Source organism: Hypanus sabinus, chromosome 20 (assembly GCF_030144855.1).
Source record: "Hypanus sabinus isolate sHypSab1 chromosome 20, sHypSab1.hap1, whole genome shotgun sequence".
NCBI lineage: Eukaryota > Metazoa > Chordata > Chondrichthyes > Myliobatiformes > Dasyatidae > Hypanus > Hypanus sabinus.
In genome coordinates this window covers 62696617-62722273 of record NC_082725.1, presented here as the reverse complement: position 1 = coordinate 62722273, position 25657 = coordinate 62696617, and the positions used below count along the sequence as shown (strand labels likewise).

The window sequence follows — 25657 nt, the reverse complement described above, 5'->3', positions numbered from 1 at the left end:
CCTTTTTTGTCTCTCATTTTTCTCTCTCACAATTATTCCTTGCTTGTTCTCCATCTCCCTCTGGTGCTCCCCTCCCCCTTTCTTTCTCCCTAGGCCTCCCGTCCCATGATCCTCCCCCTTCTGCTCTGTGTCCTTTTTACCAATCAACTTTACAGCTCTTAGCTTCATCGGATCTCCCCCTTCCCCTCCCACTTTCAAATCTCTTACTATCTCTTCTTTCAGTTAGATCTGACAAAGGGTCTCGGCCCGAAACGTCGACAGTGCTTCTCCCTATAGATGCTGCCTGGCCTGCTGCGTTCCACCAGCATTTTGTGTGTGTCGCTTTAATTTCCAGCATCTGCAGATTTCCTCGTGTTTGTGTTCATGTTGACATGTTTCCTTGTTGTTTCTCTTCCAACAAGGGGACATTGCTACAAGGTAGGAGAGTAATAATTTAAAACTAGGTGTGTTGGAATTTCTGCTCAGAGGGTTAAGGAAGCTAGATTACTAGACCTATTTAAAGAGGCAGTATACCTTTATTAAAGATCAGAGACTTGATTATGTGCAACTAGCACAGATTAAGAATTGAGGCCTGGGGAGGACCAGCTGTGATCCTATTGAATGTCAGGGCATGTTTGGGGAGCTAGGTGACCTACTTCTGACCCTGGCTTTCTTGTGTTTTTGTGAGGAAATTTTGCTTGACTTTAACTTAAAACTAACTTCTTACCCTGATCTATATTCCTTTTAATCTCTTCCACTAAGAAAAGCAATCTGATCTATGAAGCCCCTGCAGGAACTTGTTTCAGTGAGAGCACCCATGTTCTTACCAACTCCATGATTATAGACCTGGTTTACTGAATTGTTCCTTCTTATTCCAAAAATTAATTTATTAAACCTCTGATGTATTGCCTGCAATGAAAACTAATTCTTTCTCAAAACCTAAGTTGAAATATACTCATTTCTCCAGATCTGGTCTCAAGGAGATCCTTGATAACTGCTGAAAAATGTCCTTAATCTTCCATGCCACTTTGCAATGAAGACCATTGTGCTGTTTAGCTTCTCAATTATTTTTCACATGCATCTGATTCATGTACACGCACAGTTTTGGGGAAAAATGTTGTTGTATTATTTTATCACACACTTTCCTAATTTGCTGAATCTGTTTTGCAGTCTCTTTGTTTCCTTTTTGGAGCTTAATTTCTCATTTCCCTTTATATGGTACTGTAGCGGTGTGCTACAAACAGCGCTAAAATTACGACACGGAGTCGGTAACTGCAGTCGAAGGAAAAAACTTTATTCGAAAACTTCAGCCTCACTTTTAAGCCTCTGTCAACCGGCCCCCCATGGCGAAGAGGCTCCAAAGCTCTGTGCTCGCAAACCCCCGTAGGCTATCTAATTGTGAGTCGGTTCGCATACGCTAGGAAATGAGCCGCCACATAACCCCCCCCCAGAACCGGCGATACACCCCCCAATGTCCACAGCCTGGGCCAGAACCTGCTTGGGAGGTCGGCCTCTGCGCCGAGGCGCCGGAAACTCGGCCGGTTGCGCCAGGTCCACATGGGCCGGCTTGAGGCGGTCCACCGTGAAAACCTCCTCCTTCCCCCCAACGTCCAGCACGAACGTGGACCCGTTGTTCCGGAGCACCGTAAACGGCCCCTCGTATGGCCGCTGCAGCGGTGGCCGATGCCCGCCCCTTCGTACAAACACAAACTTACAGTTCCGTAGGTCTTTGGGTACGCAGGTCGGGTGCCGCCCATGCTGTGAAGTGGGTATGGGGGCCAGGTTACCGAGCTTCTCGCGAAGTCTGCCCAGGACTGCAGCGGGTTCTTCCTCTTGCCCCCTCGGGGCTGGTAGGAACTCCCCGGGGACGGCCAGGGGCGCGCCGTATACCAACTCGGCCGACGAGGCGTGCAGGTCGTCCTTGGGCGCTGTGCGGATGCCGAGAAGGACCCAGGGAAGCTCGTCCGCCCAGTTGGCTCCTCGCAGGCGGGCCATGAGGGCCGACTTCAGGTGACGGTGGAAACGCTCCACTAGCCCGTTCGACTGTGGGTGGTAGGCAGTGGTGTGGTGCAGCTGAGTCCCCAAAAGGCTGGCCATAGCTGACCACAGGCTGGAGGTGAACTGGGCGCCTCTGTCGGAGGTAATGTGGGCTGGTACACCAAAGCGGGATATCCAGGTGGCGATCAGGGCTCGGGCGCAAGATTCGGAGGTGGTGTCGGTGAGCGGGACCGCCTCTGGCCATCTTGTGAACCGGTCCACGATAGTCAGGAGGTAACGCGCTCCGCGCGACACTGGCAGGGGGCCCACGATATCCACATGAATGTGGTCGAAACGCCGGTGGGCGGGATGGAACTGCTGCGGTGGGGCTTTGGTGTGCCGCTGAACCTTGGCCGTCTGGCAGTGCATGCACGTCCTGGCCCATTCACTGACCTGTTTGCGGAGTCCGTGCCAAACGAACCTGCTGGAAACCATCCGGACAGTTGTCCGGATGGAGGGATGCGCCAAGTTATGAATGGAGTCGAAAACACGTCGCCGCCAGGCTGCGGGGACGACCGGACGGGGCCGGTTGGTGGCGACGTCACAGAGTAGGGTCCTCTCACCTGGGCCCACGGGGAAGTCCTGGAGCTGCAAACCAGAGACTGCAGTCCTGTAACTCGGAATCTCCTCATCTACCTGCTGTGCCTCTGCCAGTGCCTCAAAGTCTACCCCTTGGGAAAGGGCATGAACGGTAGGGCGAGAGAGCGCATCCGCCACGACATTGTCCTTACCCGAGACGTGCCGGACATCCGTTGTGTATTCAGAGATGTAGGACAGGTGGCGTTGCTGGCGGGATGACCAGGGGTCGGATGCTTTCGTAAACGCAAAGGTAAGCGGTTTGTGGTCCGTGAACGCGGTGAAGGGCCGACCTTCTAGGAAGTACCTGAAATGCCGGATTGCCAGGTAGAGCGCCAACAGTTCCCGGTCAAAAGCACTGTACTTGAGCTCGGGTGGCCGCAGGTGTTTGCTGAAAAACGCCAGGGGTTGCCAGCGACCTGCGATGAGCTGCTCCAGCACCCCACCGACTGCCGTGTTTGATGCGTCCACTGTGAGGGCGGTAGGGGTGTCCATTCTGGGATGTACTAGCATTGCGGCGTCAGCCAAAGCTTCCTTCGTTTGAACGAAAGCGGCGGCGGACTCCTCGTCCCAGGTAATGTCCTTGCTCGGACCCGACATCAGGGCGAACAGGGGGCGCATGATCCGGGCAGCTGAAGGGAGGAAGCGGCGGTAGAAATTGACCATACCTACGAATTCCTGAAGGCCTTTGACCGTGGTGGGTCGGGGGAAGTGGCGGACCGCATCTACCTTAGCGGGCAGAGGGGTTGCCCCGTCTTTAGTAATCCTGTGGCCCAGGAAGTCAATGGTATCAAGTCCGAACTGGCATTTGGCAGGGTTAATTGTAAGACCGTACTCACTCAGTCGGGCGCAGAGTTGACGGAGGTGGGACAGATGCTCCTGACGACTGCCGCTGGCTATGAGGATGTCATCCAAATAGATGAACGCGAAGTCCAGGTCCCGTCCCACCGCGTCCATTAACCGCTGGAACGTCTGTGCGGCATTCTTCAGGCCGAACGGCATGCGGAGGAACTCGAAGAGGCCAAACGGGGTGATGAGAGCCGTCTTGGGGACGTCGTCAGGATGCATCGGGATTTGATGGTACCCTCGGACAAGGTCGACCTTGGAGAAGATCCGGGCGCCGTGCAGGTTTGCCGCAAAGTCCTGAATGTGCGGCACAGGGTAGCGGTCCGGTGTGGTAGCCTCGTTCAGCCTGCGGTAGTCGCCGCACGGTCTCCAGCCCCCCGTCGCTTTGGGCACCATGTGCAGGGGGGAAGCCCAGGGGCTGTCGGACCGCCGGATGATCCCCAATTCCTCCATTCTCTGGAACTCCTCCTTCGCCAGTCGGAGCTTGTCCGGGGGAAGCCGCCGAGCACGGGCATGGAGGGGTGGTCCCTGTGTCGGGATGTGGTGCTGTACGCCGTGCCTGGGCATGGCTGCTGTGAACTGCGGTGCCAGAACCGATGGGAACTCCGCCAGGACCCTGGTGAAGTCGTTGTCGGACAGCGTGATGGAGCCGAGGTGAGGGGCTGGCAACTGGGCCGCGCCCAGGGAGAACGTCTGAAAGGTCTCGGCGTGTACCAGTCTCTTCCTGGGCAGGTCAACCAGCAGGCTGTGAGCTCGCAAAAAATCCGCACCCAGAAGCGGTTGGGCTACGGCGGCCAGTGTGAAGTCCCACGTGAACTGGCTGGGGCCGAACTGTAGCTGCACCTGACGGGTGCCATAGGTCCTTACTGTGCTGCCATTCACGGCCCTCAGGGGGGGACCCGGTGCCCTGCTGCGAGTGTCGTAACTTGTCGGAGGTAAAACGCTGACCTCAGCCCCAGTATCGACCAAAAAGCGGCGTCCCGACCTGCTATCCCACATATACAGGAGGCTATCCCGATGGCCAGCCGCCGTAGCCATCAGCGGCGGCTGGCCCTGGCGTTTCCCGGGAACTTGCAGGGCGGGCGGCAACGGCGGGCTTCTGCGCCCCACCGCTGGTGGTAGAAGCACCAGTGGTCATTGGGCCGGGGGTTAGTGGGCTCTGCGGCCGGGCCTGGACTGGTTTGCTGCCGGGAGCGTGGCTGGGAGATCTGTGCGATGGACGCCCCGCTCACCTTTTTGGCGTTCCACAGCAAGTCCGCCCGGGCTGCCACCTTCCGGGGGTCACTGAAATCCGCGTCGGACAGCAGCAGGCGTATGTCCTCGGGCAGCTGCTCCAGGAATGCCTGCTCAAACATGAGGCCTGTGTGTCCCTCGGCCAGAGACAACATCTCGTTCATTAAAGCCGATGGAGGTCTGTCGCCCAAGCCATCCAGGTGCAGTAAACGGGCAGCCCGCTCGCGCCGTGAGAGTCCGAAAGTCCTGAGGAGCAGGGCTTTGAATTCCGTGTACTTGCCGTCTGCCGGGGGCGACTGTACGAACTCCGCGACCTGGGCAGCTGTGTCCTGGTCGAGGGAGCCCACCACGTAGTAGTAGCGGGTGTCTTCTGAGGTGATCCGGCGAACGTGGAATTGGGCTTCGGCTTGCTGGAACCATAGGTCCGGGCGCTGTGTCCAGAAACCCGGCAGTTTCAACGAAACCGCATGAACAGAGGCGGCGTCGGTCATTTCTGGTCCAAAAATCGTTTGGACCGTCGGGGTCACCAATTGTAGCGGTGTGCTACAAACAGCGCTAAAATTACGACACGGAGTCGGTAACTGCAGTCGAAGGAAAAAACTTTATTCGAAAACTTCAGCCTCACTTTTAAGCCTCTGTCAACCGGCCCCCCATGGCGAAGAGGCTCCAAAGCTCTGTGCTCGCAAACCCCCGTAGGCTATCTAATTGTGAGTCGGTTCGCATACGCTAGGAAATGAGCCGCCACAGTACCAAACTTTGTTACGTAGCTAGTTAGTCCTTGATTTAGTTGGATATAATTGAAACCCAAGCAGTGGTTACTAGTTACAGCTGCTGATGTGGAAATGCCTTGTTCATTCCTAGCCATTTTTACCCCTGTAGTGTCTGTTCTCCATTCATGCTACTACCCCCATCACAAATCTGTAATAAAGACTTCTTACTTAACACCTCTTCAAATGCCTTTTGAAAATACAAATACATTGCTTCCTTTGGTTTTCCTTTACCTATCCCCCTAGACACATCAAAACATTTTTAAGCAGTTATTAACACTTTTTCCCTATCAGGAAATCATGTGGATTCTACATAATCATATTGCGCTTTACATGCCCGATAACTGTTTCCTTAATTGGACTGTAATATTTTCCTAATAACTAATGTCAAGGTAACTGGCTAGTTTTCCCCTTTCTTCTTCTCTGTTTATATTTTCTGTTTTCTAATGCAGTATATACTTAGATATTCTGCAATCTAGGAAAGCTTAGTAAACTACAAACAATGTGAAAATCTTAGGAGTGGGAAAGATTTATAACCATATCATAATTACCACAGGGAAACAGGCCATCTCGGCCCTTCTAGTCCGTGCTGAACGCTTACTCTCATCTAGTCCTACTGACCTGCACTCAGCCCATAACCCTCCATTCCTTTCCTGTCCATATACCTATCCAATTTTACTTTAAATGACAATATTGAACCTGCCTCTACCACTTCTACTGGAGGAATGTTTCTAGAGACCAGGAATTTCATTTACCAGGTTAATCTGGAGCAATTTGGGTAGTTCTCTCTGTAGCAGAGATGTTGAAGGGCTATTTGATGCAGGTGTTTAAGATGGTGACTGGTTTAGATGGGTTAAATAGAGGAAAGCTGTTCCCACATTAGATGGCTCATTTACACTGGGCTGAAATAGATGGTGACATTCTTCTTTTTGGATTTGATCTACTGTCAGGTGACGTCACTGGCATCAATAGTTTTGAGGTCTCCAAGCAGCCTTAGCAGCCTCAAATATTAAGTTTTACAGGCAGAAGGCCAGGAAGGAAAGGCACCATCTGCTTTTAAATATTTCACAGATTGGAACGTGCATGAGACTATGTATACTGTATACCTGTAATCTACCCTGAGATTCATTTTCTTGTGGGCATTCACAGCAAAACAAAGAAATGTGATAGAATCAATTAACATCTACATATGACCAAAGACTGATGAACAAACAATGTGCAAAAAAGTGAAAAAACTGTGAAAATACAAAAAAAAGAATAATAATTATAAATAAATAATGTGTTGTGGAGTCCTTGAAAATGAGTCCATAGGTTATGGAATCAACTCCGTTGAAGTGAGTGAAGTTATCCACACTGTTTCAAGAGCTTGATGGTTGAAGGGTAATAACTGTTTCTGAACCTGGTGGTGTGGGACCTGAAGCTCCTGTACCACCACCTCAATGGCAGCAGTGAGAAGAAAGCATGGCTGGGTGGTGGAGGTCCTTGATGGATACAGTACTGCTTTTGTACCAGCTCTCCTTGTAAATGCGCGCAATGGTGGGGAAGGGCATTTCCTGTGATGAACTGGGCTGTATCCACTACTTTACTAGGCTTTTCTGTTATTGGACATTGGTGTTTCCATACCAGGCTATGAGAGAAACAGTCAGGATGCTCTCCATTGTGCATTTATAGATGTTGGTCAAAGTTTTAGATGACATGCCAAACCTGTGAAAACCTCCTGGAGAGTAGAGGTGCTGCTGTGCTTTCTTCGTAATGGTACGTAAGTGCTGGTCCCAGGAAAGATCCCCTGAAATTATAACGTCAAGGTACTTAGTTACTGATCCTCTCCACCTCCAATCCCCTAATGAGGTTGGCTTATGAACCTCCAGATTCTTCCTTCTGTAGTAAATAATCAGATCATTGGTTTTGCTGATGTTGAGTGAGAGCTTCTTGTTGTGATGCCATACAACCAGATTTTCAGTTTCCTTTCTATATGCTGTTTCATTTCCACCTTTGATTCAGCCAACAACAGTGGAATTGTGGAACTTAAATATGGAATTGGAGCTGTACATAGTGCGACAATCACAAGAACAAAGCGATTAGAGCAGGGGTCTAAGCACACAGACACCTGTGCTGATAGTGATTGTGGAGATGTTGTTGCCATTCCAAACTGACTGGATCTACGATGAAGAATTCGAAGGTCCAGTTGTACAAGAAGGTATGGAGGTCTAGGTCTTGGAGCTTATCAGGTTTGAGGGGATGATAGTATTGAATGCAGAGTTGTAGTCCATATAACAATTACAGCGCGGAAACAGACCATCTCGGCCCTTCTAGTCTGTGCTGAACGCTTACCCTCACCTAGTCCCACCGACCTGCACTCAGCCCATAACCCTCCATTCCTTTCCTGTCAATATACCTATCCAATTTTACTTTAAATGACAATACCGATCCTACCTCTGCCACTTCTACTGGAAGCTCATTCCACACAGCTACCACTCTCTGAGTAAAGAAATTCCCCCTCATGTTACCCCTAAACTTTTGCCCCCTAACTCTTAATTTGTGTCCTTTTGTTTGAATCTCCCCTACTCTCAATGGAAAAAGCCTATCCACGTCAACTCTATCCCCCTCATAATTTTAAATACCTCAATCAAGTCCCCCCTCAACCTTCTACTCTCCAAAGAACAAAGGCCTAACTTGTTCAACCTTTCTCTGTGACTTAGGTGCTGAAACCCAGGTAACATTCTAGTAAATCTTTTCTGTATTCTCTCTATTTTGTTGACATCTTTCCTATAATTCGGTGACCAGAACTGTACACAATACTCCAAATTTGGCCTTACCAATACTTAGTACAATTTTAACATTACGTCCCAACTCCTATACTCAATACTCTGATTTATAAAGGCCAGCATACCAAAAGCTTTCTTCACCACCCTATCCACATGAGATTCCACCTTCAGGGGATTATGCACTATTATTCCTAGATCACTCTGTTCTACTGCATTCTTCAGTGCCTTACCATTTACCATGTATGTTCTATTTTGATTATTCCTACCAAAATGTAGCACCTCACACTTATCAGCATTAAACTCCATCTGCCATCTTTCAGCCCGCTCTTCTAACTGGCCTAAATCTCTGCAAGGTTTGAAAACCTACTTCATTATCCACAACGCCACCTATCTTAGTATCATCTGCATACTTTCTAATCCAATTTACCACCCCATCATCCAGATCATTAATGTATATTGTTACGTATTCAGGCAACAATAAATATGAGTTTGGCAAGGGTTTTTTTTTAACAAACAAAACGTTTATTAAACACAGAAAACAAACCCCCAAAAAGTTAACAAACACTAACGTAACCGGAAATCAACTGCTGAGCGGCGGCCCAAACAGTTCTTAAAGCGATATTGCAAAAACAGTTCTTTAAAGTGGTATTGCCAAAAGTTCGATATGCTCACAGTCCATTTAAAAAAAAAGGAGAGACTTTATAAGATGATTTAAATTCTCTTTCACGTCGCTTGGCTTCGATCCCCGACGTCGAACTTCCCACGAAGATTTTACGAAACGAAACGGCTTAAAGGCACTGACCTTTCCTTCCTCACTACCTTCAATCCTTTCTGGTTAAACCCAGGGATTAACACGAAGATAGTCAACGAAATCCTTCCAAATAAGGATCAAACAAAGGTCGAAACCCGTTTCACCGTAGAAAGCGATTCTCCTCGATCTTTAACTCCCGAACGTCGATCTTCACTCTCCACTAATTTCTTGAATCTAACAGAATCGTAAAGAACCTGCTGGCAATAACCTTTTAAACTTTAGGCATTAGATAAAAACTTCATCCTTCAGCTAAACTGCGTCATCACTTAAAACACGCAGTGGCATGAAGTCAACTTGGCAAATCCAGCCACGAACTGCCCCTCCTCACAGGGTGGGGTCTACCTTTTATAACCTGTATATAAAAAAAACCTGTCACATGACCTCTACTGGTGGGAAAATGACGTCACTCCACCATCACAAGACCATCACCTCAAGTCCAGTATAGCTTCAACCCCAGTCACATGACAAGGGCACCACTGTCATGTGTCATGAGTACGTAACAATATGACAAACAACATTGGACCCAGTACAGATCCTTGAGGCACACCACTGATCACCAGCCTTCAACCTGATTAATAGTTGTCCACCACTACTCTCTGGCATCTCCCATCCAGCCACTGTTGAATCCATTTTACTATTTGAATACTAATACCCAACAATTGAACCTTCCTAACTAACCTTCCGTGTGGAACCTTGTCTAAGACCTTACTGAAGTCCATATAGACAATATCCACTGCTTTACCCTCGTCAACTTTCCTAGTAATCTTTTCAAAAAAATTCAAAAAGATTTTTCAAACATGACCTTCCATGCACAAATCCATGTTGACTATTCCTAATCAGACCCTGACTATCCAGATAATTATATATACCTTCTCTAAGAATACTTTCCATTAATTTACCCACCACTGACGTCAAACTTACAGGCCTATAATTGCTAGTTTACTTTTAGAACCCTTTTTAAACAATGGAACAACATGAACAATATGCCAATCCTCCAGCACCATCCCCGTTTCTAATGACATTTGAAATATTTCTGTCAGAGCCCCTGCTATTTCTACAGTTACTTCCTTCAAGGTCCGAGGGAATATCCTGTCAGGACCTGGAGATTTATCCACTTTTATATTCCTTAAAAGCGTCAATACTTCCTCCTCTTTAATCTTTATAGTTTCCATAACGATTCCCTACTTGTTTCCCTTACCTTACACAATTCAATATCCTTCTCCTTAGTGAATACCGACGAAAAGAAATTATTCAAAATCTCCCCCATCGCTTTTGGCTCCACACATAGCTGTCCACTCTGGTTCTCTAAGGGACCAATTTTATCCCTCACTATCCTTTTGCTATTAATATAACTGTAGAAGCCCTTTAGATTTATTTTCACCTTACTTGCCAAAGCAACCTCTTATCTTCTTTTACCTTTTCTAATTTCTTTATTAAGATTCTTTCTACATTCTTTATATTCCTCGACCACCTCATTTACTCCATGCTGTCTATATTTATTGTAGATCTCTCTCTTTTTCCGAACCAAGTTTTCAATATCCCTTGAAAACCATGGCCCTCTCAAACTTTTAACCTTTCCTTTCAACCTAACAGGAACATAAAGATTCTATACCCTCAAAATTTCACCTTTAAATGACCTCCATTTCTCTACTACATCCTTCCCATAAAACAAATTGTCCCAATCCACTCCTAAATACTTCTGCATCTCCTGAAAGTTAGCCTTTCTCTAAACAAAAATCTGAACCCTGGGTCCAGTCCTATCCTTCTCCATAATTATATTGAAACTAATGGCATTGTGATCACTGAACCTGAAGTGCTGCTCAACACATACCTCCGTCACCTGACCTATCTCATTCCCTAACAGGACAGAAATATTTCAAATGTCATTAGAAACAGGGATGGTGCTGGAGAGTTGGCATATTGCTCATGTTGTTCCATTGTTTAAAGGGGGTTCTAAGAGTAAACTAGCAATTATAGTAAAGTATAGTAAACTAGCAAACACTGCCCCTTCTCTAGTTTGTACCTCTATGTATTGCTGCAGGAAACTATCCTGCACACATTTTACAAACTCCAAATCATCCATCCCTTTTACAGTATGGACTTCCCAGTCTATGTGTGGAAAATTAAAATCTCCCATAATCACAACCCTGTGCTTACTACAAATATCTGCTGTCTCCTTACAAATTTGCTCCTCCAATTCTCGCTCCCTATTAGGTGGTCTGTAATACACCCCTAAAAGTGTTACTACACCTTTCCCATTCCTCAATTCCACCCATATAGCCTCCCTAGATGAACCCTCTAATCTATCCGGCCAGAGCACCGCTGTAATATTTTCTCTGTGGAGCAATGCAATACCTCCCCCTCTCGTCCCTCCGATTCTATCACATCTGAAGCAATGAAATCCAGGAATATTTGGTTGCCAATCACACTATGTTTCACTAGTAGCTACAACATCATATTTCCAGGTATCAATCCATGCTCTAAGCTAATCCATCTTTCTTACAATGCTCCTAGCATTAAAATAAATGCATTTAAGATGTTCTCCACCTCTTCTTCTCTTTTTATCTCTAACAGTGCAAACAACTTTACTATCTTCTTTTTCTTCCTTCTTCCATACATCTGTTCCTACACTCTGGTTCCCTTCCCCCCCTTGTATCTAGTTTAAATCCACTGGAGCCTCTTTAGCAAACCTACCTGCAAGAATATTTGTCCCCCTCCAGTTCAGATGTAAACCGTCCCACTGGAACAGGTCCCACCTTCCCTGGAAAACTGCCCAATTATCTATAAATCTGAAGCCCTCCCTCCTGCACCATGTTTTCAGCCACATGTTATCTTATTATTTCTAAAACCACCTGTACGTGGCACTGGTAGCAATCCTGAGATTGCTATCCTGGAGGTCCTGTCTGTTAACTTGGTGCCTAACTCCCTAAACTCACCTTTCACGGCCTCCTCACTCTTCCTACCCATGTCATTGGTCCCTGCATGGGCCACGACATCCAGCTGCTCACCCTCCAGAGAATACTGAGAACTCGATCCGAGATATCATAGACCCTGGCACCAGGGAGTCAACAGATCATCTGGGGTTCTCGATCTCTTCCACAGAACCTCCTGTCTGTCCCCTTAACTATCAAATCCCCTATCACTACTGCTCCTCTTTTCCCTCCTTCCCTCCTTCCTTTCTGAGCTGAGGGTCCAGTCTCGGCAGCAGAGACGCAACCACTGCAACTTGTCCCTGGTAGGTAGTCCCCACCGACAGTATCCAAAATGGTATACTTATTATTGATGGGAACGGCCGCAGGGGTGCTCTGCTCATTCTGTCTAATCCCCTTCCTTCTCCTGACAGTCACCCAGCTACCTGTCTCCTGACTCTTAGGGGTGACTATCTCCCTGAAACTCCTGTTTATTTCTGCCTCTGCCTCCCGAATGATCCAAAGTTCATCCAGCTCCAGTTCCCTAACACAGTTTGTCAGGAGCTGCAGCTGGATGCACTTTTTGCAGGTATAATCATCAGGGACAATTATGCTCAGCCTGACTTCCCACATACTACACTCAACTGCCTAACTGCTGCCTCAATTACCTATTCCTAAGGTAATTCAATTAATTAAAGGAGCTTACCTGGCCTTACCTCACTTGAGTGAAGCCCATCCTCCGCCTATGCTCGCTTTTTAAATTCTCCTACTGATCACAGAGGCCAACTTTCACGTGCTTGCGCAGTCGTGCCCCGTACAGACCTTGCCTCTGCCTGTTGAGCCGAAGCCGTTGCTCTCTGCCTCAGTTCTCTCCGTCGATGGCCGTTGTATGTGGTGTTCTTTTTTTAAAAACTCACGCGCCTGCGCAGTCTAGCCCCTTTTCCCAGATCAGTTTTTAAAAAACCGCTTCTCTCCGAGATGCCTTTACTTCTTCCCTCTCCACCTCTTGCTTCGATTTAAAATGATGTAGTCAATGAAGAGCATCCTGATGTATACATCTTACTGCCCAGATGTTCCAGGGTTGAGTGAAGAGCCAATGAAATGGCATCTGCTGTTGACCTGTTTTGACAGTAGGCAGATTGGAGCAGATCCAAGTCACTCCTCAGTGAAAGTGAAACATTATCATTAAAATTGCAGTCTGTTATTTTTGAAATCTGCAATTCATAGACATAAATTCAGTGTTTCATTTGAAGTGCCAGCTGATGTTAATGGCTTAATGTACTTTTTTTTCCAAAAAAATAATCTTTCAGGCATTACATTTTCAGGCTATATAATGATGAGGTGAGCCAATAACTATCCCATGCTTTTGGTACTTAAGTTGATTCCTTTGAGAGTGGAAAAGGTTAAACTATGGAGAGAGATAGATCACTAATGTCAACTTCATGATATCTGGGTTAAATTAATATGCACAAAAACTCTTGAGTACCCATCAGTTTCATGACAGACTGTGCAGATGAGTTCAGGCCATTCAAGATTACTGTTCATTGAAAAGAACACAGAGGTTAGCAGAAACTTTTCTTAAATGTCAAGGAAAGTTAGAACTTAAAGTGGCTTTGTGTAAGCAAGAGGAAACTGGCTATAATGAAACCGAATCGGATTTTGGAGGACTCAGAGAGTGGGTCCTTGTGGTTCCAGTGCTAAAAAAAAATTGTGACTTCAAATATGATGTTAATTGGTAGGTATCAATGTGATATTAAAAATGGGTTGTGCTCTAAAACTTTGCAGTTACTGTTAAAATGATTTAAAAGAACTCTAGTGAATTGATATGATAGATATGAAGTAGCTGCATGTACCTATTAGCAGTAACTATGCTTAAGAATTCATTAGATGCAAAGAACTTTGGAATCTCCCCTGAGAATGTGGTCACTAACTAAAAGCATTTTAGTGTGTTCAAAATTACATTTCATTTATTGGTATGTAGAGACAAGCTCACAATGAAACTGTTACTCTGTCATTACTTGCACAAGTTTGATTCTTGGTTTCTTTCAAACAGAATGATTAACCTTGCAGATGTGAATATGGAGGAGCATCTCTGTCCTCCATTCCTTGGCTGCACCATCTGTGTGACGGGACTCAGCAGCTTGGACCGACAGGAAGTGCAGCGACTTACCCTGGATAATGGGGGTCGGTACACTGGACAGCTGAAGATGAATGAATGCACACATCTCATTGTACAAGAAGCTAAAGGTAAACACTCCATATCTGACAGTTATTATACTTAGCAAATTTGCCATTGTGAAATCTACAGTGCAATAGTGTTTTGTGTTATTTACAGGAATCTACACTGAAATGAGGCTGTGGCCTGCTTTGGCTCTTCTGAGCTATGGACTCATTTTGTTCTAAATGCTATTTTCTTATTTTATTGCTTGCACGATTTGTTTTTTTTCTCTCTGTGCATTGGGTGTTTGGTCTTTTATTTAAATGGATTCTTTTGGGTTTCTTTGCTCTGTGGCTTCCTGTAAGGAGATGAATCTCAAGGTTGTTTTATGTTTGGCTACTTGGATAATGTACTTCAAACTTTGAAATTTTAATATTGCAGTTATTATTTCTGTTTTGGCTCCACTTCTTTCTAAATAAAGCTACCATTGTTTTTATCTTAATTATGCTCAAGATACAGGTGTTATCTAGTTTTAGAAAAAAAATTGTATCGTTAATAGTGTGCTGTTTATCACTGTGCTGCTTTGAGTGTAAAAAGAGCACTGTATTTGTAAATGAGTTGTGACCGCAGCTGGATTGGTAAATGACACATGAGTCAATAGATGACAAAATGAAGAAAGCCATTTTCACTTAATCATGTGAAATATTTACATAATTGTTCATTAGAAATTTCTGTAGCTATGTATGCAGTGCCCTCAGTACTTTATGCACATATAGTTGCAAAAAGTTCATGAACCCTTTGCAATTACTTGGTTTTATGCATTAATTACTCATAAAACATGGTCTGATCTTCATTTAAGTCTTCTCTTTATTCTTGGACTGCAGTATGCTGCTAGCTCTGATTGTTGCTTATAGGAGCAGGAAATATTTAATTTGCCTATCCAGTTGTTTGAAGTCAAGAGTAAGATAACTTAGTCTGGAGACCTTCTGTTCAGATGTTTGGCAGCTAGTTGTATCAACCCCAAGATTTATCAATTTTGCTGTGGTACACCAAGGCCTGTTTCTAGTCAGTGTTCATGGTCCACCAATAATTTCTACAGAGAATCTACATTCAGCCTTTCAAAGCTGCTAACATAGTTAAGACAGTTGGTCAACATAAGTGAGTTATAAACCATTCAGTGTATGTGGGAATGTGAAAGTGGAAACTGGCCTCACAAACCATGAACCCTTAAAGTCTTTGCAAGTTTTATTGATTATACACCAATTTACTTTTGTTTGCTATAATGCAGTTTCTGTCAATATGTTCCTGAGATTCTCACAACTACCTCTTAGTTAATCAAGCTTTTTCTGACCTGCTTCCTTGCACTGCCTAATTACTTACTTTGGCTCTAGAGGTTACTATCTTTTAGTTTCTAAACAAATGCAGCAATCCACATGTGGGTTCGTATTTATCTACATATGGTTAGTGCCTAATAATGAGAAAATACCACCACGCAATAATAGACAATATTGGAATCCAGTTTTTAAATTATTATTGTTCTTGTCTCCAGTACCCTATCTTGAAGTTCATGTCAAATAATTGATTATATTATATTAATAAATATTATAACACTCTCCATGGAGAGTGTTAAGTGTTTCAAATGGACAACAATCTAAAGGTTTTATAGTCCTCAATCTAACATTCATTATGTTAAGTTGACTTATTGTCAATTGTGCTTGACCAATTGAAATTTGGTCTCCAGGATCTACCTCTCTTTAGTTAAGATCTTGAGTTATCTTGCATTTTTCAGTGATATGTCAAATCCCTCTTCACCAGCTGAAATTCAAAGTTCTCCACTCTTTTCTCACAAATAAAGTTCTCTGACAGTAGAAATCAGAGTCTTACTTTGAACTGATTCCAGAGCTTGCATTTCTTCCTCGTCTCCATCATCAGAGTTCGAAGGGATAGTCTGAAAGGATGTAAGACTTGAGCATAACAGCCTCTGTCATCTTTATGGCTTGATTGATTACTGATCTGATTTGGATATATCAACTTTTGTATCTACTATGTTAGATTTCTTTGAACTTGGCTGTAATTTCAAGAATTCACTTTTGGCTCTTTAATAGTGTAAATAAGTAAAATTTTCAGAATGCTTTTAAAACTAGGTGAAGTGCAAATCAACAAAATGGATGTACTTATATTGACCATTGATTGTTTAGTATACTAATAATAACAGTTGGTCTGCACTCCAGTTTGCAAATTGGGAAGTCTACTCCCTTTCAGTTTTCTATATGCTTCTACAACAATTTCCTTAATTGTGTAGTGTTCTTCTCTGCTTGCATAGTTCCTTAGTAATGTAGAAATACCTGCTTTCATCAAATACAAGTTATTGAACAGTATTTTGAACTTATTCTTTCTTGATAATTCTCTCTATAGTTTTATGTTTTGACAAATCTTTCTCCAAATTTACTTTCACTGTAAACAGAACCAGGTCTCTTCCTCCCCATCAAATCCCACTTTTGTCGTAACATTTGTTCCAGAGGCTGTAAATATCCATCACATAGTGCACACTGCAGAATAGTAACCATTGTGTAGTTCATGAAGTAATTCTCCAGTAGTTCTCTGTACTTCAGATGTCTAAATACAACATTCCTTGTCTTTGAATAGTTGACAGAATTTATTCAAAAGTATATGTTCACTTAATCAATATAGAGAAAATAGTATGACTCATTGAATTGCATGTGTTTCTGCTGTCTGCTCAGGTCAGAAGTATGAATGTGCACAAAAGTGGAATGTATATTGCGTGTCTATCCAGTGGTTTTTTGATTCTATTAAACTGGGTGCTTGCCAAGATGAAAGTAATTATAAAGTAGAACCAGAAAGAAAATCTAAAGATTTGGCTCCAAGCACTTCAACTCCTACAAATATTGAAGATGCACTGAACCGTAAGTAGGACATACTTGTGTTTTCCTTGTCTTTATGGTGGCACCTTAGAATTTGGTATTTCTAAATTGATTTTGTTTAAAACCCAATGTAACAATTTTTTACTGTGATTACCCAAAAAAGGAATCTCAGGATTGTATATGGTAACATGTATGTACTTCAGTCTACTCTACTTTGAAAATGGAAGTTGTTTTAGTTAACTAGATTTTAATTAACAAGTATATAAAATACCTATAAGTTTATTCTCAGCTGTTAGCTAAGCTTCACTCATTTCATTGACTAGTTGTCTCTTTACTATTGGCATTTCGCCTATTCTTAGCTCGTCCTCTGTCAGATGTGAGCCATATTTCCAATATTAGTATGAGCTGCATCAATGAGTCTGCATTCTCCTCTGCCATGACTGCTAGGCTGGAAATGCCTAATGACTATCTTGAAGCAGTGGATCTTAATCTTTCTGAAGTTCCTGAGGATTTGTTGGATGGATGTAAAGTAAGAATACTTAAAATCTTCAATAGTTAATCTTATTTGACTGAAACTACAATGATAATCTATATTGCTGTATGTTTGATTACATATAAGCATTTTGAGGACATTTTTATGAAATCTTTTAATTACAGTATATTATTTTTCTGACAAATGAGTTGTAAACTAGTAACTCTACATATATAATCTAACATATGGATGTATAAATATCTTTGTTAGATATATTTATCTGGATTTGGTGGTAAGAAGTTGGATAAATTAAGACGGATGATTAACTTCGGAGGAGGTGTTCGATTTAATCAAATCTCTGAAGATGTTTCTCATATAATTGTGGGAGAAGAAGATAAGGAGCTGAAACAATGTTTAAATAAAATGTCACACAGGTATTGTCATTGCATGCTTGGTACAAAAAGTTGACGAGTGGAATGAATATAATTATGTTTGTGTGCAATTTTACATCATATCTTCCCTTTACAATACAAAAACCTTGTTTGCAGCTGTTTGTTGGTTTAAGCACGTAACTTGTATTAATCTGCTGACGTATTGTCAAGAAACATTTCTTGTTCAAGGTAAGGCTGCAGTTGGTAACTACAGGAAAAACATAGTAGGTTTAGGATTTGATGGTGTAGGTATGTGCTGGGCGCTATAGTAGCATAGCAGTTAGTGGGGTGTTATTACATCTCAGGCTTCAAAGTTCAATTGTGGTGTCATTTATAAGAAATACATACGTTCTCTGTGTGGACAGCATGGGCTTTTTCCGTGTGCTCTTGTTTTCTCCCAGAGTCCAAAGATATACTGAGTAGGTTAATTAGTCATTGTAAAATTGCCTTGTGATTAGATTGGGGTTAAATCAGGATCCTGGGGGTGTGACTGTATCTCTGTGTTGTATCTCTAAATAAAATAAATACATTTTTTGGGGATGGGTTAATAGTAGTTAGTTTACCAAAGCAAAGATAAGAAGGAACAAGTACTTTGGATGCTTTATGTATTATCAGATGTCTTGCAGTGCTTCAGTGAATTACTTTTGATGTAAACTTTTCTCCACTAAAGTTGCCTGTTAAATATTTATAGAAACATAGAAAATAGGTGCAGGAGTAGGCCATTTGGCCCTTCGAGCCTGCACCGCCATTCAGTATGATCATGGTTGATCATCCAACTCAGAACCCTGTACCTGCTTTCTCTCCGTACCCCCGATCCCTTTAGCCACAAGGGCCATATCCAACTTCCTCTTAAATATAGCCAATGAACCGGCCTCAACTGTTTCCTGTGGCAGAGAATTCCACAGATCCACCACTCTCTGTGTGAATAAGTTTTTCCTCATCTCCGTCCTAAAAGGCTTCCCCTTTATCCTTAAACTATGACTCCACGTTCTGGACTTCCCCAACATCGGAAACAATCTTCCTGCATCTAGCCTGTCCAATCCCTTTAGAATTTTATAAGTTTCAATAAGATCCCCCCTCAATCTTCTAAATTCCAGTGAGTATAAGCCTAGTTGATCCAGTCTTTCTTCATATGAAAGTCCTGCCATCCCTGGAATCATAGTTTCTGTTTTACTTCCAATTTATAGCATCAGATTTTTTTTTGCTTTTTAGCAAGACGAATCCTTTGAAAATCATCTATTTGATTAGATTACCAACACTTTTGATCATTGTGTGTTCAGTCAATTTACCTTGGTTAACCCCTAGCTAACAAAAAAACCTATTTGCAGGATTTAAAACCTCTGGGGAATATTTGTGAAGCAATAATTGATTCTCTGCATGAATTACTTTGCACTGGCATCTGCCAGCAGAGAAAATAGATTCTCTGCATCTATCTTAAGTTAACCATTTAATTCCTCAAATCATTCTGGTGGACATGAGTTGAGTGCACTCTAATGGGAGTAAATATTTTTTAAAAATTGTTCTCAAAAGTAAATACAGTACAACTTGGAGTCTAACCGTCATTCAGAAGCAACATAACTCACTTCCCATTATGTAGCCACTTAGGATAAAACCGAATATTTAATTGGCTTTTTAGATCAAAACAGAAAACCAAGAGCATGTGCAGGGAGGGAAACAAATTTAATGTTTCCTTTCATCAGAACCGAAAGATGTTTCTATTATTAAATGATGCTGGAAAATCTGAATTTGTCTCATATTTAATACAAAACTACACGGTGACTGTATATTAAAAGATGTATTCATCCTCTTCGAAGTTTTCATGTTTTATTGTTTTACAACATTGAATCACAGTGGATTGAGTTTGCTTTTTTTTGATACTGATCACCAGAACAAGACTCTTCCATGTCAAAGTGAATGCAAATCTCTACAAAGTGATTAAATTAATTAGAGTGCATATTCCTTATTTAATTTACTTTGTAAATAAACCAGCTATTCATCCATTTAAAAATTCAACCTAAGGCTCTCGATTTTAAGCAAAAACCGAAATCATTCTATTCATATCTGTAGAAACCCAAATTGGTTAGGGTCTGTTGCTAGCAATCAGTCTTATCCATGCATAAGTATTGTCTGTTTAAGTATATACAGTAAAATTCCAATAATCCTGTATCCGGTTTTTCACAAATCCTGATGGCCTCACATCCGACTCATCAGTCTGGAATTTGAACCAGGGCTACAGAGTGTAAGCAGGATGTGTGGCCAGAACTTTGGTCTGGAGGATCAGGAATGTGAGAAGGGTGAGGGGCCACAACTAAGATTGTTTGTTTCTGCCTATCATGTTATTCATATTCAAAAGGCAGATCGGATGATGCTTTACATGGCTCCTTTGTTCAATCCTCAGGGGCATCCCTCTGCTTCCCATTGTCCATATTTTCAGTTCTCTACAAATAAAGCTGTAGCAACTCAGCAGGTTGTGCAGGGAAATAGTTGAAATCTTTCACCTGGACTGAAGACGCTGCCTGATCCAATGAATTCCTGCAACTTTGTGCATTGCTTCAGATTCCAGCATCTGGTCCCTTCTGTCTTCTCTATCCTCTGACATATTTCTCTTTGGACTTCTGTACTATTTAAAAAGGAACCCAATAGAACACCTTGAGGAATAGAACTTCATCCTCAATGTGAGGATGCCGTCTGAACTTGACGTTGAATTCCATAACTTCAGATAAATCACTTCTCTGTTTGTATCAGAATTTGACAGATCTGGACTAGGTTAGCCATCTGTAATACTGGCTCAGTTTTTCTCTCTCCATAAGCATAGCCTAGCCTGCTGGATATTTTCTACAGTCTTGCAATTTGCAACTTCTGCATTATTTCTTTTTTTCTCTAACTTGTCTCATTTCCCAATGTAAATGATTCTTTATTCATGTTCTCTCTCAGACTTGCTCTTATCCTTACACACCCCCAACCATTCTCGGTTGCATATGTGCAGTCTATCTACACAACAACTGTGCTTTCACCCTATCAAAGTTCTCTTTGTCTCATTTATCCTTTTCTCACCCTCTCTATTTTAAAAAAAATAATTGGGTTTGTTTCTGTACCAATTTTGACAAAGGTTTTTTTACCTCCAATGCAGTCCTGTTTCTCTTTCCACTGACATTATCTGACTGTTGCTTTTCCCTTTTATTTTTCCCTGAAATTTTATTTTGAGAGTCCGTTACTGCCCTTTGAAATTTTATTCCAGGTACCTGCAAATTTAGGTTTGCCTTTCAATGTTTGGTGACTTAATGTGACAAGAGATGCACAAAAGCTTTCGATAAGGCTGAAGCTGTCTACAAAAAGGGTCAGAGCCGTCTCTATTTCCTGAGGAGACTGAGGTCCTTTATTATCTGCCGGACGATGCTGAGGATTTTCTACAAGTCTATGGTGGCCAGTCCTATCATGTTTGCTGTTGTGTGCTGGGGCAGTAGGCTGAGGGTAGCAGACAACAACAGAATCAACAAACTCATTCATAAGGCCAGTGATGTTGTGGACTCTCTGACGGTGGTGTCTGAAAAGAGGATGCTGTCCAAGTTGTATGCCATCTTGGACAATGTCTCCCATCCACTCCATAATGTACTGGTTAGGCACAGGAGTTCATTCAGCCAGAAATTCATTCCAATGAGATGCACCACTGAGCGTCATTCCTGCCTGTGGCCATCAAACTTTACAACTCCTCCCTCGGAATGTCAGACACCCTGAGCCAATAGGCTGGTCCTGGACTTGTTTCCACTTGGCATAATTTACTTATTATTTCATTATTTATGGTTTTATATTGCTATATTTCTACACTATTCTTGGTTGGTGCGGCTGTAATGAAACCCAATTTCCCTCGGGATCAATAAAGTCTGTCTGACTGTCAATAACTTGATTTTGGTAGCAATACTAATTAATGGCTTTGCCGTTCAATATTGCGATCAGTTTAATTGTAGATTTTGTCCCTTTTGTTTTCTTCATTTCAACACTTGATATTTTGTCTAAGTCGATGTTGGTTGCCAAGTATTTATAGATGCTCGCTTAGGCTTATTTAATTTTTGAAATTCCGTTTTTAGGATATGGGCATTATAAGCAAAGTGAGAAGTTATTGCCCATCTCTAATTGCTGCCAAAATGACTAGGCCCTTCCAAAGGACAGGGAAGAGTCTTGACATACTCATGTGTCTAGAGTCATGAGTAAGCCAGGCTGGGTAAGAGTGGCAGTTTTACTCCCTCAGAAGTCATTATTCCTGCCAAAGGGTTTCAGCCCAAAACATCGACTGTACTTTTTTTGATAGTTGCCGCCTGGCCTGCTGGGTTCCTCCAGCATTTTGTGTATGTTGGTTGGATTTCTGCAGATTTTCTCTTGTTAGTAACTAAATGGTGTTTTATGACACAACTTTACAAACTTATGGTCATTGTCAGCAATGACTTCTAAAATCTGTAACAAATTGAATTGAAATCCTGCAGTTGCCTTGTTAGGAATTGAACTGAAATTTCTAGACCATCTTACAGAGGTGTGGCTGTTTATTGCAACTTTTCGATGAAATGATATTAATTAAACTAATATTTGTGTTAGGCCACATGTGGTTACAGCAAAATGGTTAGTGGATTGCTTTTCCAAGAAAAACCTACTGCCTGTTGGGCAGTATTTCCATCCAAATTACCAGCCTGCTGATCCAATACCAGATCGTCTCAGCAGTAACCAAACTCATTTGACTCTGAATGGCAGTAATACGCTGAAAACAGCCACAGTCAATGCCAACAGACAGCCAGAAGCAGATGATGAACTCCTATTACAGTACCTTGAGAATAACAAAATTGTAGGTAAGGGACTAATCTTTTATTTTTCAATATCAAATATGGTAACTTGTGATGCAGTTTCCTCCCTCAGAAGATTGGACATTGCTTTTCATCTCTCTTTCAACTTGATTTTGGGTTAAAATTAAAGATTTTTCTTTGTCACTAGTTATAAACAAGTTTCAAATCTCCTGTATTTCTATATATATTTCTTCAAGTTTAGTGCCTCTGTCGATCCAAGTCTCATGATGTTTAGAAATATTATTTTACCTTGGATGTGATATTGATGATAATATCCTTCCTCATATTGAATGCCCTTTTGCTGTAATGAGCCTAGATACAATTTTTGTTTGTTGGCAAAATCCTCCAGGACTTGGAAGGAATTCAAAAACTATTGAGATCTAATAATAATTTCTAGAAAAATAAAACTCACTGGAAGCAGCTAAAATAGTTTTAAATAAGAACATTGAAGCAAATAATTAAACAATATAGAATATCTTTCTCATAGATTTTCTCTCCATTCACTTGAATGGTTTTGGATGTTCCACCTTAAATTCTCACTTGGCAAAACATGAGGAAGATTCCCCACCTTTACTGCTGAAAAATCCATGCTCTGCTATTGGTCTCCATGTGGATAGAGTCTAATGTGTCAGCGCAGTCAGTGATGTTAGACTCCACTCCCCATGGAGTTCGGCAGCATGGACTTCAGGCCATCAGCATTTTCAGTGCCAAACTCATTTATGTTACTAGTGTAAATTTTATGCAAATCTGCAAGCGTGACCCAGCATGTTGCAACCTGTTACTGATGGATATTACCCACCCATCTCCCAGTAGTTAATGATCTCAGCTGCTTTACTTATCTGTCAATAAAAGTACAGTGAATGTTTGGGAGAGAAAAAATAAACTTGCTGAAGCAAGGTTACCAATTTCTTCACATCTCAGTCAGATGCCATCCTCTTTTTAGTAAGGTTTAAAAACCAACAGAAGGTAAATGAAATGTTATAGGGAGAGAAGAGATGAAATATGAAGGTAAGCTAGCCAATGATATTAAAGAGGATACCAAAAGTTTTTTCAGATACGTAAAGGTAAAAGAGAGTTGAGAGTGGATATCAGACTGCTGGAAAATGAGGCTAGGATATTATCATCAATATCATATCCGAGGTAAAATAATTTAATTACAGTTGTAATGGGAGACAAAAAATGGCGGAAGTCAGACCTTCACTGTGGAAGACAGTAGCATGTATGCCAGAAATTTGAGACTTTTGGGTTAGAAGTAAGTTTAGTTGATCATTCAAGTTGTTGAAATCATTCAGTCTTCCCCAATCAAAAGCCCTGGAGGATTTCAGGCCTGAGGTAAATCTGTCAAAGGCGGATCAACCCAATGAAATAGCGCAAGGTACCACGAATTCAATAAAACCATAAAACAAGCGATACTTCGTCAAACTTCACTTTTTATTCATAGCATGCTATGGGGGAAGTTACGGACTGATCTCCCAAAGAGACAGTCTGGACACTGCACCCCCCCCCCCCCCCCCGAACACAATACCACACAATTTATTACATTGATTATTACAGGAAATATTATTATTATGCAAGTTAATGCAGTTTTAAAATAGTTTTGATCACCTGCGAAGATACAATTAGATACAATAAGATACAATGAATTAGATCTTAATTCATTATTGGTTAGTTATAATTATTTCTGCCAAGATTAGTCTGGTTACAACTTAACTTCATCATATTGGCACCTCCCCCTGACACTTCCCCCTTCTCTCGAATGTTATGTCCCATATTTAGTTATGTCTTAAGATGCCCTTTCAATCATACCACACCCATATTTAGTTATGCTTAGCACTTTTAGAGAACAATGCCTAATGCGTCACCTGTTGCCACGTAGAGTTTCTGTCTGACTGCCCAGTAACATAAGGTACCTATAAGACAATTGATCATAAGCTAATCATACCCCTTAATCCATCCCCCATCTGCCCCTACCTCTACTTAAGTTTATCTTTCCCTTCATCAAATCAGCCTTGGTCACAGGTCAGATTTGGGATGGTAGGCCATTCTAGCTTTTGTTTTGTTGTGTTCCAAGTTAGTACATTTGTATTTTGTATTATTATCTTGTTCAATTGCTAAAACATGCTTTCTCACTTTTCCTTGAATTTCAATAATTTAAATGTTAATCAAATGTTTTTTTCTTATCATATAGATGGTCCTGAAAATGAAGAAAAGGCAAATTGTAACTTAACTGGCAATCTGTGCACTGCACTAAATAATGAGTCAGCAAACACTTCTGCAAACCAGGCAAAATGTGCAGAGGAAGGACTATTTCAGAAAAAGCGATTTCTAATATTTGGCTTTACTAAAGAAGATGAAACGTATATGTCTGAAGTCATTGAGAAAAGTGGCGGGAAGGTTCTACAACCCCACAGCCGAGCTGTTGCAGACTATGCACTTGTACCTTTATTGGGAACATGCATGGATGCAACTGTGGCTGAAGTAGTTACAAATACCTGGCTGGTAAGAAAATTGTTAGGGGTGACATTTTGCTGCATGAAATATAGGTAGTACAGTTAACTGCTTTTCCAACTGAATGACACTGAAGCAAAGTTCATTTCTTATTTGGCAGTAAAACATAAGATAATTATTATTTGGGGCAGATTTTTAAAAATCTGAAATTGATAAGTGTTAGCTTATGATGCAAATGTGTTATTTACTTACAACCTCAAGTTGTCAATATTAGATATACTGTACAGACAGTGGTCCATTTCAGATAGTTACTGTCGCAGTAGTAAATTAATTATATTTTTGACATCCTCTGAGATTGTGACAAAGCTAGTGTATGCCTCATTGTTAAAGATTGTCCACTTCATCCTCCTTCACCTCTCCCCTAGCATCCAGCTTTATGGGAAAATATTTTCCTAATTTCAGTCTTGTCTATCCAGCCAAAGAATCACTGCAATGCCTCATCCCTTATCTGCCC

General features: G+C 42.2%; 1 protein-coding gene across 3 annotated transcripts in view; it reads left to right on the top strand.

Moving 5' to 3' along the window:
• The window catches only part of topbp1 (DNA topoisomerase II binding protein 1), a 128134-nt gene that overhangs the window by 28837 nt on the left and 73640 nt on the right, over window positions 1-25657 (top strand). For all 3 annotated transcript variants that reach the window (XM_059945629.1, XM_059945628.1, XM_059945630.1), the window contains exons 6-11: window positions 13977-14170; window positions 16823-17005; window positions 17323-17492; window positions 17706-17869; window positions 22454-22701; window positions 24884-25194. In XM_059945629.1, the coding sequence (XP_059801612.1) occupies window positions 13977-14170; window positions 16823-17005; window positions 17323-17492; window positions 17706-17869; window positions 22454-22701; window positions 24884-25194 (1270 nt within the window). The remainder of the gene's footprint in view (window positions 1-13976; window positions 14171-16822; window positions 17006-17322; window positions 17493-17705; window positions 17870-22453; window positions 22702-24883; window positions 25195-25657) is intronic.